The 17,152-nt window shown below is 40.4% G+C and overlaps 1 protein-coding gene across 1 annotated transcript in view; it reads left to right on the top strand.

Moving 5' to 3' along the window:
- The window catches only part of CEP290 (centrosomal protein 290), a 222,067-nt gene that overhangs the window by 86,803 nt on the left and 118,112 nt on the right, over positions 1 to 17,152 (top strand). The window contains exons 20-25 of the mRNA XM_075209376.1: positions 2,806 to 2,970; positions 3,400 to 3,549; positions 3,690 to 3,805; positions 5,069 to 5,171; positions 6,063 to 6,293; positions 11,475 to 11,648. Coding sequence (XP_075065477.1) covers positions 2,806 to 2,970; positions 3,400 to 3,549; positions 3,690 to 3,805; positions 5,069 to 5,171; positions 6,063 to 6,293; positions 11,475 to 11,648 — 939 coding nt within the window. The remainder of the gene's footprint in view (positions 1 to 2,805; positions 2,971 to 3,399; positions 3,550 to 3,689; positions 3,806 to 5,068; positions 5,172 to 6,062; positions 6,294 to 11,474; positions 11,649 to 17,152) is intronic.

The following is a 17,152-nucleotide window of genomic DNA, read 5'->3' as shown; positions in this document are numbered from 1 at the left end:
TTTAATGCTGTTCTTAGTCATTCCCTGCACAGATCTACTTCCCCAACCGCCCGCTCTGACAGGAGGGACTGAATGAACTCCATAACCTATATGATACGTGGCGAATCTCTGACCCTTTGGCCCGAGACTACTCTTTCTAGTCTCGCATGCACAATACATATTCGTGGATTGACATGCTCCTGCTCAGCCACGACCTCTCCCTTTAAACGCTTTAATTCCCACATTAACCTAATCATGTGGTCAGACCTTGCTCCGATTTTCTCCAAACTCTCAATCATAGCGCTGTGCCCCTCCTCCTTCTCATGGAGGATGAATGACCCCTTCTTCATGATTACAGCACAGTAGCCCATCTCCAATCCCTTTTAACTGAGTACTTTGAAAGAAATTATTCCATCGATATTTCACCCTCGACTCTTTGGAATGCACATAAGGCTGTCATCAAGGGCCATCTGCTGGCCCTGGCTGCAAGCACTAGGAAGGAGAGACTTTCTAAAACTGTGCCTTGCTACCTCCTTTTAATAGCTAGAGGCACAACATACATCCAACCTAGACCCTGCCACTCTCCAACAGATAGTCTTCACATGGGGCGAACTTAATCTTCTACTCTCTTAAAATGTGGCCAATATGTTGAAATGGCTGGTTATTATTAGCAAACTCCTTGATGGTGTTTGTATATGACCGAAAATCAATTTGTTCTGAATTCCAAAAGTACTACCTGAAAATGTACAACCTTCCTCAGTCCCCTAAAAATGCCGCCCACTGAATACAGATGGAATTTCTGGCTGCCGCTCACCTTTCCAAAATTTCCCCTCGGGGCAGTGGCTCATCTCAGCAAATGTATCTCTTCAGGCGAGGTGGAACAGGTGGTCAAAGCTCAGAAAGCCGTCAGGTTCTTGGCGGTTCTCCTGGTCTCAAACCTTATAAAACGTTTGCGGGTCTTCTGTCCCTGCACCTTCTTTAATTCCATTTTTAAATGAAATCCCTTAAAGGAGACCAGGATTATCTTGATTCATAAGGAGGGTAAGGATCCACCATAGTTTTGCGAGCTATCTTCCGATATCTCTGCTCAATAACTACGTCAAACTCTACGTCAAGATCCTCGCATAACAGTTAAATTATGTCCTCCCTTTCTTAGTCAACTATGACCAGGTAGGGTTTGTACCCGGTAGACAGGCTGGAGACAACACAAAAAGAACCATTGACCTTATCCATATACTCAATATCCGTCAGACTCCATCAATTATTTGAACCCTAGATGCCGAGAAGGCAGATCATGATCCATACCTTGAAGCACTTTGGCCTATCCAGAGCCTTCCTATCTGGCTTCCAGGCCTTTTATTCTCATCCCTCTGCCAAGGTCATGGTCAATGGTTTTCCTTCAGACCCAATCTCTATCAGTAATGGTACGTGTCAGATGTCTCCTTTCACCTCTAATTCCCTTTTTACCCAGATCTCTTCCTCAAACTTAAATCTGATATATTTTCCTAACTGTCCTCAATTATCTTGTGGCTGGGCAGGGTCATTGCTGTGAAGCTGACTATTCTCCCTCCGCTTCCCTACATATTTCAGATACTTCCCGCTAGGGTCTTACACTCTGAATTGTATATTATGCAAAGACTCATAGCTAAATTTGTACAGCAGAACAGTTCTCCCAGAATCTGACTGGCATTGATCAAAAAGCCCACAATCCGAGGGGTTAGGGGATTCCCCAATCTCAAGGCTTACTAGTGGGCAGCCCATCTCAATTCGGTGGTGACTTCCTTTGCTCCTGCTGCCTCCTATTTTTGGGCAGACATAGAAGCTGCTTACCTCTCCCTACCAGACCTCATCTACATCTGGGGCCTGCCTCAGATCTCCAGAACAGGCCTTATTAAGAGAATTAAAAAAGTCCCTGCCTTACTGTTTGTTGCTAGGATCTGGGAGAAATGCAAACGCCATCTCTGTCTCCACGTCCCCTATGCTCATGATGCCCTGATGGTACAACCCCGCCTTTCCTCCTGGTATGTCCTGTTCATTTTCACAGCCATGGACCACTTTGTGCGCGGGATTCCTGATGACCTTTTAGATGAGGGTAAACCCATAGCCTACAACATCCTCAGCTCAAGACTCCCTTACCTTCATCCGGCTCTTTAGCAATATGTGCAGGTCAGGCCCTTTTACAATTTCTCCTGTCGGTCATCCCAATTTCCCCACTCTCCCCATTTGAAAACCTCTGTTTTTCTTTCCTGTTAGGGAAGGGCATGATTCCTTCTGTATATAATTTGCTTCTGGAGGATATTCAGGTCCACGGGAATGGTCAAAATGGGAGAGAGATTTGAGTGGTGTCACAAGGTCACTTTGTAAGATCAACATGTAAATGCCCCCGGAACCCAGAATTTAACATCTCCTTGTGCCTGTTCATTGCAGGCAGCTTAAATACCATGTCCCTATCATGCTACTGAAAAATATGGTCTTTGAGCACCATCTGTATCGATTTCTGGGGAGTTATCAAGCGAGTGTAGAAAGTACCCATGTGATGTTAACCAGTAAGTTGTTCCTGTCTAGAAGATACTGGTTGGAAAGAATGTGTAACATATAGTCAGTTGGCTTTGAACGCAGTGTGGTACATTGTTTTATTCATAATTTAGCAGGTAACCTCACTATATCACATGTAGATTTTTGATGGTGCAAAATAATATTTCTATTTTCATGAATTTATGGATATTTATGGAAAGATAAAGACCCCTTTATTTCACACATATGATAGCACTTGGCAACCAAATTCATGTGTGTGATGAATAGGTGAACATGCTGCTCATCTTTCAGGCTATTGAATCAAAGAATACTGGTGGCATTTTTGATGCCAGTTTGCATCAGAAAGCCCAAGTTGATCAACTTGCAGGAAGAAATGAGGAATTAAGGCAAGAGCTAAAAGGATCGCGGAAAGAAGCTGCAAATTTTTCAAATCTACTGGCGAAAGCCAATGAGAAGGTACGTGACCAATCACATGATAAACAAGCATTGATATTATGAAGTAAGAAGTGGCCAATTAATGATAATATGTTTCACCTTTAATGTAGTGTCTTTGAATTCCTTCTTAGTCCAAAAAATTTACATTGTTTTTATTTTTGGGTTTCTTTGTGGAAGAACTCGTTGCAAATCCCAAAGTACCTTTTTCTTCCTAGGCTTCCAAGTCACACTGAGCATGCTCACCAGCTGGATTATCAAGTGCTCTTAAATGTCAGAAAAGTGTTTTGCACGTGACACACATTAGGCTTAAATGCAGAGTAATAGGGAAACAGTCTAGAAATCCTAGCTCACTAATTCACTAATGAATCGGTTATAATACAGTTTTTCTACTAATACTAGTTTATTCAATAATTCCACAAGTTTGATGTAATGCTTTGAATCATTTTATAGGTTTTACATCTTGAAAGTGAAGTCGCATTTCTGCGCCAGTCAGAAGGAGCAAACATTGTGTTCAAAGCTGTAAACCTTCCTGAAGGGATGCCTCTCTCCAGCACCAATCTTGTCAACTCTCAGAATGAGTATCTCTTGCATCTTCTGCAGGTATGAGGCTTCATGTAATACTGTGTTCATTTTGGTTACTGTGCTGAACAATGCAGTGTGATCTGTATACCTGTGCTGCATTAAATTACTTTACATGACAAAGAATTTTTTTCATATTTTGCCATCCCCGTGTTCTGCAGGAAATCGACTTTAAAGAACAGTCAGTATTTAAGTTAGAGGAAGCGTTAGAAGAATACAAGAGAAAGTTTGGAGTGATACGACATCAACAAGGACTGGTTTACAAGGAATATCAGAGGTAAATGTGTGTGTATATGTTTATTAATACTATAATATGCACAGTCTCTAGGATTTACAGAGAATGGTGTGCAAAATAAAAATATTTAGTGAGTGGCAGTTCTGTGGGCAAATGCCATGTTAATAAGAGGTCAGAGGAGAATGGCCTGACTTGTTCAAGCTGTCAGGAAGGCAACAGTATCTCAATTAACCAAGCATTACAAAAGTTTTATGCAGAAGAGCATCTCTGAACGCACAGCACATGGAACCTTGAAGGCCAGAAGACCACACTGGCCATTTCTGCCAGCTAAGAACAGGAAACTGAGGTTACAGTGAGCACAGGCTCACCAAAGCTGAAAGGCTGGATATTGGATTAATGTTGCCTTGTCTGATGAATTTCAATTTCTGGTGGTGTAGTGGTGTGGGAAACCCTCCTTTAGGGATTCAGTCAGTTCTCAAGCTTAACGCACCATCAAAGAGACCTCACTGATCATGTATCCCCAGAGATAACAAAGAAGCATGTCTGCAGAGCACTTAGCACAGCAAGTGATATTCTGCTCTACAGGTCTGTGCTCTACCTCCTCCCTATAGTTATTTTTATAACCCTTTGTTGTATCTCCCACCATTTTGTATGTAGCCAAATATTATTCATAATGTAAATTAGAGATTACCGCTTGATTCAGCTACATTAAATTAAGGGGATTTGCATCATATTTGTTTGCTATCATCCCAGAATGCAGAGAATTCTTTTATTGACATTATATTTTAAATATGCACTAAAATTGGCATTCCCAGCATGAGGGGCATCCTCTGGCCACACCTGATTTTTGCAAGGCTTTGATGCATACTTGCCTACTTTTGAATTATTCCCTCAAAGGAAAAGTGCAGGAAATGGCGCATCATTGTGCCACGGGGCGAAGGGCCAAAATGACGTGGTTCATGTAATTAGGAAGTGTGCACGATACAGGAGAAATGTCTGATCAAGATTTTTATTTTTATTTTTTTGAGAAGAGATTTCCAAAAGGGGAAGATTCTTTAACAGATTTAGCTATTATCGTACTAGGTGTTCTAGAAAACAGGTCTTTGACAGAACATTGTCTTTACCCTATGGAAAATATGCATAAGCTGTATTAATGATTTTTCCAGAAATTGACAAAATTATTTGTGAATTATTACATTTATTTATACATATGGACTTTTTGTCAGTAGATGCCCTCCAAGAATATTTGGACACATCTAGATTTTATTCACCTTTTTCTCCTTATTGCATTTTGTGTGACTGTAGTGAAAGAGAATCCTGGCACGTGGAAGTGGAGAAGTTCAAAGAAGAAAATTCAAAACTGAAAAGTCAAAAAGAACAGGATGTGGTACAGATAAGAGAATATACAGTAAGCTGCAATTCCATTTACCGCCACAAATGTATATTGTTAAAAGTATGATCTACGGGTTCTATTATTGAAGTATGGGTTAGCCACTCACTACAATCAGCAATCTGACTCAAAAGGCTAAAAGGTTAAACTAATTGAAAAGACCCCATGGCATATTGCTGAAGGCTCCTCTCAGTACTCCTCAGACCAGTGTGGAGGATCATTAATCCAGATCATACTTTACTATGGTTTACGATAAATATAACTAGTAAAACCTCTTCCCAACATTTACAGGTCCACGAGTGTAATAATTCTTTATTTATAGATCTTGTTCTACACCAGTGATATGAGTGAAGTAGTTGGTTATAATGAACACTATACCTGCTGTAATGCTAATACCATTGCTCATGTACCTCCGTTGTTTGCAAATGCTTCTCTGAAGCTGATAGGTGCTTTCTTCTTTGCACTTATAAGCAAAATGGAGAGCTGTTTTTCTTGTATTAAAGAGGTTTTTGAAGTTTTATTGAGGCTTAACAGACAATATGTTATCTCCAACAAAAAAAAAGTCTTGTGATACATGTATGTGTATATGATCCATGTCTGGCGTAAACCAAGTACATATGCCACAGCTGCATACCTGAATGTATCTTGGAATAGTTACAGCTTTGTGGGCCCTCAATTACGGCTTATTTAGTACACTCAATTTGTGTCTGCTATTTGTGGTAATGTTGCCGGCAACACTGCATCAGCCTCATTGTTGCCCCGGATCATCATTTATATATATATATATATATATATATATATATATATTATTATTATTATTATTATTATTATTATTATTATTATTATTTATTTTTATTTATTTTTATTTATTTTTATTTGTATATATTTTTTCTTTTGCTCCCACCTCAGAATTTGTTGGAATCACTTAAGGTAGGGCCAGATGAACTGAAAAGACTGCTTGCAGAAAACTCCAGGAAAATAACTGTACTTCGAGTTAATGAGAAGTCACTGAGTAGGAGATACACAACATTATTGGAAATGGAACAACATTTGCGGAAAGAAAATGGCAAACTAAAGAATGAAATATCTGACATGGAGACTGCTGTAGGAGAAAGAATTGGATATCTACAGAGATATAAGGTAATGCAGACATTCTCCTTTCAGTTAAAAGGGTCTTGTTAACGTTATATAGTCCTTTGTTAGCGATTTCCTGAAGATTGCCTTTTTGTAAGGTAAAGCAGTGAGCCTTGAAATAGCTATTTTTCATTCAGAAATGCAGTGTTTCAATACACTTGTCTAACTGCACCTCGTTCTACAGCCAGATGCATTTTACAGATCTAGCACAAACACACAAAACCTTGATCTCTCAGTATACCTATATGAGGGTCTGAAGGATGGATGGATGGTAGCTCTAACAAAACATAATCCGTTTTTTCATCATTCCTGCTGACCAAATAAAAACTATACATATTTGTTCCATATTTTATTTTTATTTTATATAGTTATAACTTCAATTACAGTAATGTATTAGATTATCTTCAGTATATTTTATTGTGTATGATGTAATGATTTCTAATGAGGAAGAGTTTGTACTGTGAAATGTTAGGTAATAAGTTAGTAGAGGCAGAGGTTGGTAACTGTTTTCTTCTCCTAATTGAAGCTCCAAATAAGTGAGAGAGGACCGCACAGAAATGAGTGTGCAATATCAGTGCATATAAAGAGTAAGCCTGATAACTAATGTGTTTGACCTGAAAGAGAAAAATGAATAAGCTATCCACTTAGTGGCTCCATTAGATGTAATGGACCCAAACATACACTTGCCTATACAGCATGGTAGCTTTAGAAGAATGAATAGTATCTGGCCTCCTGTGGAGTAATGCTGTTTAGGTTGGTTACTACTGGTAATGGATACTGCTATGCAGTTTAGGACTATCTGGTCTGCTCCAATCAAACGCACTACAGAAAATTTCTCCTGATGAGAGATATCTGCAACGATTTTAACTGTCTATTGACAGTCCTGAACAGCATGCCTATTCATGTGTACACACCTACACAACTTGCCTTTAAATCTGTGCTCCTCATCTGTCATAACATCTGCTGAAAATATCGTCACTCTGTAAACTCCAAATAGATCTGCCTACACTGCTGGTCATGAGTGCATACACAATTCAGAATTTGCCCAACATCGTCCCATTGTTGATATTGGTTTTTAGACGGTTTATAAAATCTAATCAAACCGTATGATGTGTTTGGTACGATAAAACATGATCGTTGGTATGGTGGCCTCCAGATACCTGGATAGGTCAGCTCCATCGAAGCAAAAGAGATCTGATAGCCAAGTTGGCATAAAATATATCTCCGATCAATTAGGTTTGGTTGATATTTGGAGAGTCAGACATCCAACTGACTCAGAATTTACATGTTTGTCGGCAGCCCATAATACCCTCTCCCGTATAGATTATTTTCTGGTATCACATTCATTGGCTAATAAAACATTAGCAACTGGTATCGAACCAGTAGGTCTCTCTGATCATGCCATGATCTGGATACAATTAGATAGACAGATCTCATTAGGAAAACACAAGCAGTGGAGATTCCCAGCTAAACTTTCTAATTCTACAAAATTTCAAGATATGTTAAAACTTGCATGGGATGAATATATACATAACAACCAGCAGCACACTGATGATCCAATGCTATTCTGGCAAACTGCAAAGGTATCCTGAGGGGGGAAATTATCTCGTATGTAGCAAAATATAACAAAGACCAGCAAAAAACATACTATGACGCTCAACGTGATTTGACAGAAGCTTTCGAAGCATTAAAAGCAAAACCTAGACTAGAAAATAAAATAAATATAAACAAAAACAAATACACTTTGATCAAGTAATACAACAACAATGCACCCGTCAACAATTGGCCAGTAAATTCAACTTTTATAAATTTGGCAATAAATCTAGTAGAATCCTCTCAAATTTACTAAACGGAGCCAGGCCCAATAGCAATATTCAATCTTTGCAGTCACAAGATGGAACCATTAAATACAAAGGGTCAGAAATTATACAAATCTTGAGTTCCTTTTACTCTAACCTTTATTCCCAAGACCCTATTGACACCAAGGCGCAAGATGAGTTTTGGGGAAAAATTTCTCTACCTCATATGACAGAGACACAAGCTAAAGCTCTGGTCCAGCCCATTTAATCTGAAGAAGTTTTAAAGGCAATTAAACAGCCGAAATTTTTTAAATCTCCAGACCCAGATGGGTTTAGTGGGGAATTCTTCAAAATTTTACAAGATAGGATTTTGATCTTATTGACAGACTGCTTCAATTTAATACTCTCGGAGCACAAAATCCCAATGCACTTTAATAGCGCCATCGTTAAAGTACTCCCCAAGCCGGGATGCAACCCAAAGTCACCAGGTTCATAAAGACCCATATCATTATTAGAGGTAGATTATAAATTATTCACGAAAATACTAGCAGAACGGCTCAAAATCCTACTACCAAGTTTAATCCACAATGACCAAACAGGTTTCATATGGGGACGTCACTCAGTAACTAATGTCAGAAAGATTCTGCTGAGTCTTCATGCCTTAGAAGGATGGGAGAGAGAAGACCCAGTCTTATTGCTCTCTCTAGATGCCGAAAAGGCATTTGACCTTGTGACATGGGACCACCTGTTTCAAACCCTTCACAAATTTAGATTTCACGCTCAATATATTAACACCTTAAAATCCTTATATTGTAACCCTTCCACTCAAGTGTTGGCTAATGGCTTTCTCTCTGCCTCATTTAAAGTGGAAAGAGGAACTAGACAGGGATGCCCTTTATCCCCATTGCTATTTGCTCTGGCTCTGGAACCTCTTGCTATTGCTCTAAGGAAAAACAAGGAATACACGGGTATAAAATTAGGCAACCAGGAAGCTAAGTTAGCTCTTTTTGCAGATGATATGCTGCTAATGGTGTCCAACCCAGAAAAATCTGTCCCTGACATTTTGAGCGTAATTCAGGAATTTAGTTCCTTCGCGGGATATAAAATAAATTTTGATAAATCCGAAATTCTTCCAATATCGGGTGTGCAATCAATATTAAATAATTCGGTTCTCACCTCTCAGTTCAAGCTGAATCATATTAAAATTAAATACTTAGGAATCTATATTCCCACTAGGCTTCATAAATTATATGAGGTCAACTACCCACCTATAATTAAAAAAATTATAGCGCTTCTAACAAAGTGGCATGATCTCCCACTTTCCCTTTTGGGACGTAACACAGTTATCAAGAGTGTGGTCTTCCCAAAATTATCATATCCAATACAAATGCTTCCAATAGGTTTAAATAAGTCAGACACGCATACAAAGTTATTTTCCAAATTCATCTGGCACTCAAAAAAAACGCGTATAGCAAGAAGTAAGCTAATTCTAGGAAAAGTGCAGGGAGGAATTAACCTACCAGATATAAATACATTTACTCGTGCAGCCTTATTTCGATATATATTGTTGATTGGCTCCTTCAGCGTAGCTGTTACACAGATAAAAACCTATAAAATGCTATATTTTACCCACATTCCCTGGCTGCATTATTGCATCTGCCCAAATCTGAGATACCTCCACAACTTGCCGAGAGCATTCTATTCAAAGATACATATAAGGCATGGATCCATATCAATAAAAAATACAATAGAGATTTTAGGACTACCAAATTTCTCCCGATCTGGGGCAACCCAGCATTCCAACCTAGCTTGGAAAATACCAATTTTATGACATGGCGTGATGGTGGGATAATGGCAATCAAAGAAATATTTGATCCAGGCGGCAATATCTATACATTCAGTCAACTAAGGGAAAAGTTAAGAATTCCAAACTCCCAATTTTTTATGTATCTGCAGCTCAGACATTACGCAAATTCAATACTAATTCAGAGAAAACCTGCAGGAAGTTCAGATGGTTTGGAAAATCTACTTTCCTTCTTAAAAAGGGTTAAATTCAAAATTAGGTATGTATATGCAGATTTAATATCTATGCAGCTCTCAATCCCCTGGAAACGAACGGTGGAAGCATGGCGAAGGGATATCCCCAGCATAAGTGATCCAATCACTCTAACTTGCCACTTTGAACGTATCTGGAAGTCACTGTCCACTACTTGCCTTCAGGAAATACATTTAAAGGTAGTACACAGAGCATATATCCCACAAACAAGGCGTAGGTTTATGGTTGAGGGGGAATCTGGTTTTTGCCCGAAGTGCAAATCTCAAAGGGCAGATTGGCTGCATAACTTTTGGAGTTGCAGGAAGGTCAGGAGATTTTGGTATAAGTTGGTAAATTATATTAATCACGTTTTTAAGATACAGGTCAAACTGGCCGCAGAGCCCCTTTTGCTGGCCGATTTTACGATTTGGAAGGACCTCTTACCATCCTCCGACACTCTGGCGGCCCTGATTGTAATTGTAACAGTAGCAAAAAAGCTGATCTTACGACATTGGATATCACCAGTATCCCCGACTCTGGGAATGCTCAAATTGGAGATTTTAGATATTATATACTTGGATAGGAGAGCCACTCTCCCGGATATTAAAAAAGGTGGTCTGAAGTTCCAGAAAAACTGGGGCACATAATCACTAGATCTACCGGTTCAGCAAAACATCTTTAAGTTGTTTGAATACACTACCTGGTATTTACTTAGGCAATTAAGTTAGGGAGAGAATGAATGAATAAACACTTAGAAAGATAACTGGAACCCCCTAAAAATTCTGAAGACGCAAATTTTCCTTAATTGATGAAAGGTCTGACTAATACTCTTTGTCATAGTGCTTACTAAAGGAACAACTAGATTATAGATAGATTTTGTTGGGAAAGGACCTGTGTATCTAGATATACAATATGTAAGTTACTCTTGGCTCCACCCAATAAACTTTTTTTATGCTCTTTAACTGTAAAAACTGTACAGTATGTAACATTGTAAAAGAACATTTAATGGGTGGGATCCCTTAACAAAACAGTGTTGCATTGCAAGTGTTCATGAGATATTTCACTTTAAGATACTGAGTTACTCTGAGTTACTAAACGGAATGTTGTGTTGTAAATGCTCAATAAAAATTGTTTAATCTTCAAATGCAGGACTCTAGTAAGATACTTTTAAGACTACTTAGACAATTTATCTATTTTTTATTTTATGTTTCAACTTGAAATTTTATGTAAATGTAAAAGCAATGTAACGGAGGCATGGCAATACAGGAACTGAATGTAAAACTATATTTCTGTTAAACATTTTTTGTACATAGTGTATTTTTGCTATATGATTTCCCCATTTCTTTTGAACAGGAAATTGCTTCTTTTAAAATGGCGGCTTTACAAAAGGCTTTGGATGAGTGTGTCCCCTTATCAGAGTTACAAATCGCCAACAAACAATATAATGAGCTTACTGCCAAATATAGGGACATGCTGCAGAAGGACAATCTGCTTGTACAAAGGACAGCAAACCTAGAGCATTTAGAGGTACCGTATGTGATCATAATGTTCAAATGGTACATTTATTTATCAACTTTAAAAAATGTTGAACATATATTGTGAAGCTGATTTTTGTGAAAACCATGATTTATTGTGATCTAATCTTAACATTCCAAATGGAAAATCAGGACACTTTAGAACACACCCTTGATCTAACCAATGCATGCCCCATCCACTCAACTTTGTCCCCAATCAGGCACAAATATGTTTGTAGGCTACATCCCTTTCACCTCTGTAATGGGGACTATAAGGGATATAGCAGGACTGTTGGGGAGTATATTTTGTATACTGTACTGGTCTCTACAGTACACTGCTTAAATAACTATTCTTGTTGTTTTAAATCAGCATGGTCTTTTGGTTTAAAAAATACAATTAAAAATAACAGTGCATGTTATAATATTCATATGGACTTCTTAATAAAGTAAGTGGGTGATAGAAGAGAATACTCAGTATATTTTATGAGCACTTATGAATAGGAGCGATTGCTTCCATTAAACTGGTGTAAATGTATTTTTTTTTCTTTCGCTTCTTTACATTTCAGTGTTCTCCCCAGAAGCAACATTTTTCAATATTGTTGTGAAGTATTAGACTTCCCCCTCCAGGGACGAACGCAGGATTTAGAAGGGGGGGTTTCCGCCCCCCCGGAAAAAAAAAAAAAATTGTGAGAGGGAGCTGTGCGCAGCAGCTCCATTTCGGTGAGTCTGAATTCTACAGCAGCCGCGGCGCTGTCAAGCAGCATCCGCGGCAGTGCTGTATTATACTACAATACAGCACTGCCGCGGACGCTTCTTTGACAGCGCCGCAGCTGCTGTACAGTACCGTTGGTTAGCGGAGGGGGAGGGGTTTCTGGAGAACCAGAAACCCCCCTGCGTGCGCGACTGCCCTCCCGGCTACTTCTTAATGCCACCCGGCTGGCATCATTTTCTGGGGAGAACACTGCATTTGTTTTGACATTATTGTAGGTGTGCATTCAATGGCTAGACTTTCATCTTGTCAACAACGTTAGTTTGAAAATTCAAATATAGACAGTATTGGTTAGGGATAGGGCTTTTGTTAGGGTAAATAGGCTTATTGACGACCTAATAATACTGTTGATGTCACTATTGTCGACTTTGCAACCCTGTCTATATTATGGTGTCTACCATGTAAATTGTGATCATGTAACTGTTGAACACATTTATCAAAACGTTATTTTATATGTTGAGGAATTTATCTGTGTCAGTGTGTGCAAATGCATTGTGTTTATGGGTGACAGAATTTTCCAAAGTGTGTGTCAATTTCATCTATTTTGTTGTTATCTGATAAATAAGGTGAAAAGGTTGAAAATTGGGAAAAACAATGTTGCTTTTCCACATCTCTGTCCAGTAATCGCTGTCACAAAAGTGATGCAAGAAACAGCTTAAAATACCTACTTACAGTGTCTTCACAAATGTTGCGAGACTCCTGGAGCAGCTTGTTGTGTCTGCTGTATGGATTGGTGTTATAAAAACAGCTGTCCTTTTTTTTTTAATAACCGTGATTTCATACTGATTTATTTTGACAAATGTGTTTGCTGTTTTCACCTTTTGTTAAACTTTGTTATAGTAACACACAACAAGCCTATGTACTGTACAACCATATATATCTATGTGTATGTAACAGTTGTCATGGTGTCTTAAAAATTAATAATAATGATAGTAATAATGACAATACAGATGTGAGGCAAACTAAAAATTGTGATTTATTACTAGCAGTGGAAATCAAATGTTTTACTCTTACTGTCACCTTCACAGCATTCAAGGTGGCTGGTGTCTTGCACGATGGAGAATACCGCTGGTATAATACTATGGTTGTGTTTACAATAGGGGTAACACAGACACAAATATATTTACAAATTAAGTTTCAAAGGAGGGGTTACTCACCGGTCGGGTATAATATGCTGTGTGTACCTAGCTCTTGCACCTGTGCTTCCAATGAAGTACATACTTTTTGCTGCCCTATGAACATTATAATTTGTAGAGTATCTAAAATGTGTATCTATATGATGTTCTCCTGGCTACATGAAGGTTGCAATGGTCTGGTTCATGATAAAGCACTTTTTTTTTTTTTTTTTTTTTTTTTATTATTATTCCCTTTATTATTCACATTGATATTTATTTCAATATAATAACAAAAGTTTGTCAGAAAAAATAACACTATAAAATTAACTGCAGTAGATGAACTAAGTTTAATTCTGCAATGCAGAAGAGTTAACCTTGTTCGTTTTATAAATGGTGTACTAAAGGTTTAAAATATATAATATAGGGGGCGTGGCCTGTCAGCCATATCGGACGGCCGCGCGGATTTGGAGCTCCGGGGAAAACCTCCTAACTGGGCACCTTATAACACTTTCCACCAGCCACAACCCCACCTTCCCGGTTCCCGCTACTTACCGGAGTTACCCGCTGTGCTCCGCTCCACTCACGAGACGCCCACCGTGCTCCCAGGCCATCCAGCACCTCTGAGGCCTAAACCGCGCTGAAAAGCCGGGGCCTCGATTTTCCCGGTCCCCGCGGACGCCATCTTGTCGCGGGAGCGTTTCCTCCTTCAGGACCCCTTTATTACCGTGTCAGCCTCCTTCTCCTCTGGATCTAGGATCCCCTCTGAAGCGCCCGGCGGGGCTGTGCAGCCTGGACGTCCACAATCAATCTGGGACCTGCTCCTGAGTTGCTGCCGCAAAATTGATCTCCCCCTGCCCTCCAACAAGTGGTGAGTGACTGCTCCCTCCTTCTGCCTGGATCACTGACAAAACAGCACACTCTTGTACTGTGTAAAGAAGATCCTTCCAGCAGCTTGTCCCCAAATTCTGTAGATTTGAGAATCTCCTCTTCACCAAATGCAGAAAGGACCCTCTCTGAGGCTGGCTACCCCACAATTCTGTAAGACCCCCTGCTGAGGATAAGGGTCCGAAGGGTCATAAATATCCACTGTCACTATACTACTCAGATCAACCAGATCTACACAATCAAATTGCCTGACTATCTGCACTTTTCAAAACCACTGCTGCCACCTAGTGGCCAATACCTGGCATTGTATTCTGTAATTTCCTAAAGAATAATACATATATACCTATAAGTCTCTCCAGTTTCTGCACATTACCAGAGAAATAATAGCACCAACCTAAAGTTTACCCTTCCACTTTAACCACAGCTCAACTTACTAACACAAATTGTGTGCTACCAGTACTATGTGGTGACTTCCCATACTAAGAGGGGCCTTGGCTGTCAAATTCCTCACAATGTTGGAGCTCCCACGGTTCCCTTCAATTCTTCCGCCCTACGAGGTGCAGATGCCTGGGTGCTGATTATGCCCTTCTACTCCCCTGGGCCCTGAACCATATGTAACGAAGCAACCAAACCTCCTAACCCACCATTTCTTCAACTGGTTTCCCTCCTATTCTACCACGATGCCCAGAGGAGGTAAAAAACCGCTGGGAGGCGATCTCCTTCCTTATCTCTCCAAACAGAAAACTCCGGCCAGATCCAGCGAACACTCTGATTCGGATCCGGACACTGAGGATTGCTCTCCTATGACTCGCCAAGATTTCCTATCCCTCCTCAAAGAACTGAAGGATGTCAAAGCATCGGTCCAAGCCCTCCACTCATTAAAAGCAGACATTGCTGACATAGGTGATAGAACAGATCATCTTGAACACAGAGTGGAAGAAGTAGTAACTTATCAACAATCACATGAAACGGATCTCAACCAAATCCGCCAAGATATTGTCCAACTTCAGGAAGGGCAGGAGGACCAAGACAATAGAGCACGACGCAACAATCTGAGAATCCGCGGAATCCCGGAACAGGTTGAACCCGCTCACTTGGACCTTTATCTCAAGAAACTTTTCACCCAGCTATCACCTTCGACTCCCGAGGAGCTCCTTCTCTTAGATAGAGCCCATCGAGCACTGAGACCCCGCTCCCAGGATCCATCCCAACCCAGGGACGTCATCCTTAGAATGCACTACTTTACGGCGAAAGAAGACGTCATGAGAGAAGTCCGCCGCCTTCAATCTATCACCTTTGACAACGCTAACCTTCAAATCTTCCAAGATCTCTCCCCACTCACCCTAGCCAAAAGAAGAGACTTTAAGCCTATCACCACACTTCTCCGCCAACGACAAATTAAATATCGCTGGGGATTCCCCTTTCGCATCCTGATATGGCATCAGGGCTCAATGATTATGGCCAGAACTCTCTCTGAAGCCCAATCCCTGCTTCCGAAACTTGGAATCACTACTGGTCTTCCAGCCATATCCGAATCATCCTCTCTTCCTGAGAGAACAGCAAGACCTTCGCCACGTCAAACTCCCAACACTGAATGGACCACCGTACCGGCATCATCACCACCGCCTAACGAAGCTTCCGGGACTTGATTACCCTTACCAGGTTTTGTTGTTCTTTTTTCTACACTATGTGTTCTTTTTCTCTCCCTGATGTCCAGCCTAGGTGCTGCACGTTGGAGAGAGCCTATGTATAGCTCGGGGTCTTCGCTTCCGGTGAGGTCCCCCTCCCCCCCATTTTGAGAGGTTCACACAGGAACACTACTTTATTCTATGATATTTACCTCTTATTGTTTTATATGTTACTTCCTATATCATTATATAGGTATGTTAGTCTAATCTAGCGTTAACTGGCGGGCCCTGGCTCCTATTGGCCCTTCTCCTGTGAGGGACGGGGCGGTGGGACCTGGAGTCCCTCAAGCTGTTCTGCATTATGTCCGTTACTAGTACCGTTTTTTAGCATCTTTCCTATGTGCTCCTGTGTTGCAGACCCTCACCACACGTGCCTTCTGATTGCCCACGTTTTCATTTGTCTAATCCTCCTGCATTATTTACATACCTGACCTGCTTTGAATGGGGGCTGCTACATGAGACCACCCAATTACTTACTAATCTTTGTTTTACTGCATTATCAATTGATACCACTTTACCAGGAGCAATTGTAAAATGTATCGTTATATGGTTCTAGTACTTTACTGCAATACCACTTGATGCTACTCTACCATGCTTAATGTTAAAATGTTTACTTACATTGTTATGTTTTACTGCATACTCCTACCCCTCGCCATACCTTTGACCTCTCCCTCCCACACTCTTGACCACCCCCCTCCTATACTTCACCTCAACTCCCACCCCTTATAATACTATACAATTTCATTATCCCTACCTCCCTCCCAGGTTGCTTCGCCCAATACCCACATTTAATCCAGTTCCAATGTCTCTATCTCAGGTTCCCCAAGGGGAGACACCCCCCTGACCCGTTCTCTACGGTCTGCGCGATGCGTCTACTGGATGCCTCGCCACGCTCCCCTGGAGCTCTTAGCTCCTTTGCTGACCTATGTGCTCCCCCAACACATAGTAACCCCTCCAGATGTCGGCACCACTGGTCCCGGCCTACTTTGCCGTGTGACCCACTTCCTACCCTTTCCCCCCCTCTCCCCATTACTAACCTTTCCCTTCTTCCAACTGACCA

This window comes from Mixophyes fleayi, chromosome 4 (assembly GCF_038048845.1).
Source record: "Mixophyes fleayi isolate aMixFle1 chromosome 4, aMixFle1.hap1, whole genome shotgun sequence".
Classification (NCBI taxonomy): domain Eukaryota; kingdom Metazoa; phylum Chordata; class Amphibia; order Anura; family Limnodynastidae; genus Mixophyes; species Mixophyes fleayi.
This window is presented reverse-complemented; position numbering and strand designations above follow the sequence as displayed.